Genomic DNA, 1922 nt, shown 5'->3' on the forward strand with positions numbered 1-1922 from the left:
TAGCGTGTTCATCTCTTTGCTAGGAAAAGTGTCCGAGGAGGTCAGAAGCCTCAACCTGGGACAGATATTATTTCTCTCTTTGAGGATGCAAGGATAAAGGATGATCTTAACAGCGTGACCAGTAAAAGCTCTCAGTTATCTCTACCTTTGCCTGAACAGAAGAACTCAGATATGGAGAGCAGAGTGGTCGGTGCGCTAGCATATGGTACTCTGAACTGGACAGAGGCTAATATCATCACAGCATACATGAGTCGGAGATCACTTGCAAATGTGGTGGAATGATGGAACCAGAAGAAAGCTGTGGAGATTCTTGTCCCACAAAAATCAAATGTGCTGAGGTACATGTCTGGATATTGAATCTGGCATATAGAGTTCTTAATATTTGCATTAATACAAGTCGAGAGATTTGCAATCTATTGGGCTGCATGATTTCCATGTAATCGGGCCAATTTTGAATTCAAATTGGCCTAATTTCTGACCGTTTGATGGAAAAAACTGGGTTAATACAGAATACCGAAAATACCCTTCCACTCTGCCATTTTCCTTTTCGGCGGAAGTGCCGACTCTTAAATAAGAGGGTCTGGCTTCTTGTTCCGTCATTTCTTCCTCTCTCCCCCTCTCTCTCTCCTTCGATGGCGATTGAATCTATCTGGGTTTTTTCTTCGCCATCTCTTCCGGTTCTTGGAGTTTCTTGCGATTTCGTTCCTCATCTCTTGATTTCTGGTTCTCCGTACCGATTTCTACGTTTACCCACCCAGTGAACCCAAAGCCAGAAACCCTAGTTTCTCTTCATTTGCATGCTTGGTGCTGATTCCATGCGTGAAGGTCTGGTTTTGTAGAAAAGATTGCATCTTTCGTGATGCCGTCTCGAAGGTTGCGTTTGAGTCCGTCGGTAGGCTGTTCCAGGAGTTTGATTCGAAGCGGATGAGCCGTTTGGCTGGAGACAAGCTCGTGGACAGCGAGAATTTCCTAGCCATCAGGTCGAAGTGGGAATCATCCATGGTTGACTTTGTGTGGAAAAAGAGAAGCGCTTTGTTGGCTAGGTCTCTGGTTCTTCCGGTTGAAAGGTTTCGAGCCACCGTATTCCCTCTGGTGTTTGCCGTGAAGGCTGTAGCTTCCGGTAGCGTGGAAGTGATAAGGCAGCTTTCGAAGGCTTCCTCAGGTGCTGCAACTAATGGTACGGATGTGGACTCCAATGCTGAGAAGTTGGTCGGGGTTTCAGATTTGGTGACACATTTGGCTTCGTCTCTGGAACCAGCTTTGATCTTTGAGGTGGGAATTAACATGCTTTACCTGGCGGATGTTCCCGGAGGGAAACCGGAGTGGGCTTCACTGTCCATCATCGCAATCTTAATCCTTTGGGACAGGCAAGAGTTTTCTTCCGCTAGAGAGATTATAGTCAGGGCAGTTGTCACGATTTGGAGGTAAATGGCCTCATTTACTGGATTCGATTTGGAGTTCTTTAGCTTGATGAGGATGGATGCAGTGACCAAGTGCCCTTTTTCTTCACGGTTTGTGTTTTGAAGCTGCGGTAACTTGTGTTCTAAATTGTTCTATTTCTGATGAAGGTCTCATTGTTTAGAAGATTGCTGCTTATGGTGAGGAACTTGAGAGCAGAATCAGACAGGATGCATGCCTTGGCCTGTATCTGCCGGACAGCTCTATGTGTTCATCTCTTTGCTAAGGAAAGTGTCCGAAGAGGTCAGAAGCCTCTACCTGGGACAGATATTATTTCTCTCTTTGAGGATGCAAGGATAAAGGATGATCTTAATAGCGTGACCAATAAAAGCTTGTTTCGGGAAGAGTTGGTGGCAATGCTCGTGGAAAGTTGCTTTCAGTTATCTCTACCTTTGCCTGAACAGAAGAACTCAGGTATGGAGAGCAGAGTGATCAGTGCGCTAGCATATGGAACTGGTTATGGT

At 45.6% G+C, this 1922-nt stretch overlaps 1 protein-coding gene across 1 annotated transcript; it reads left to right on the forward strand.

Moving 5' to 3' along the window:
- The first annotated feature begins 621 nt into the window (after positions 1–621).
- Positions 622–1911, forward strand: LOC104823986 (protein TPLATE-like). The gene is made up of 2 exons (XM_010555812.2): positions 622–1424; positions 1569–1911. The coding sequence occupies exons 1-2, from the start codon at positions 925–927 to the stop codon at positions 1600–1602; spliced, it is 534 nt and encodes a 177-aa protein (XP_010554114.1). The 5' UTR covers positions 622–924; the 3' UTR covers positions 1603–1911.
- Positions 1912–1922: the final 11 nt, after the last annotated feature.

The sequence above is a fragment of the Tarenaya hassleriana genome, unplaced genomic scaffold (assembly GCF_000463585.1).
Source record: "Tarenaya hassleriana unplaced genomic scaffold, ASM46358v1 Cleome4, whole genome shotgun sequence".
NCBI classification, from domain to species: Eukaryota; Viridiplantae; Streptophyta; class Magnoliopsida; order Brassicales; family Cleomaceae; genus Tarenaya; species Tarenaya hassleriana.

Bases quoted from the DNA above. Each gene is read 5' to 3' on its own strand.
- LOC104823986 (XM_010555812.2), top strand. From the start codon at position 925: ATGAGCCGTTTGGCTGGAGACAAGCTCGTGGACAGCGAGAATTTCCTA. The intron at 1,425-1,568 runs GTAAATGGCCTC...TTTCTGATGAAG, and splicing joins GCAGTTGTCACGATTTGGAG to GTCTCATTGTTTAGAAGATT.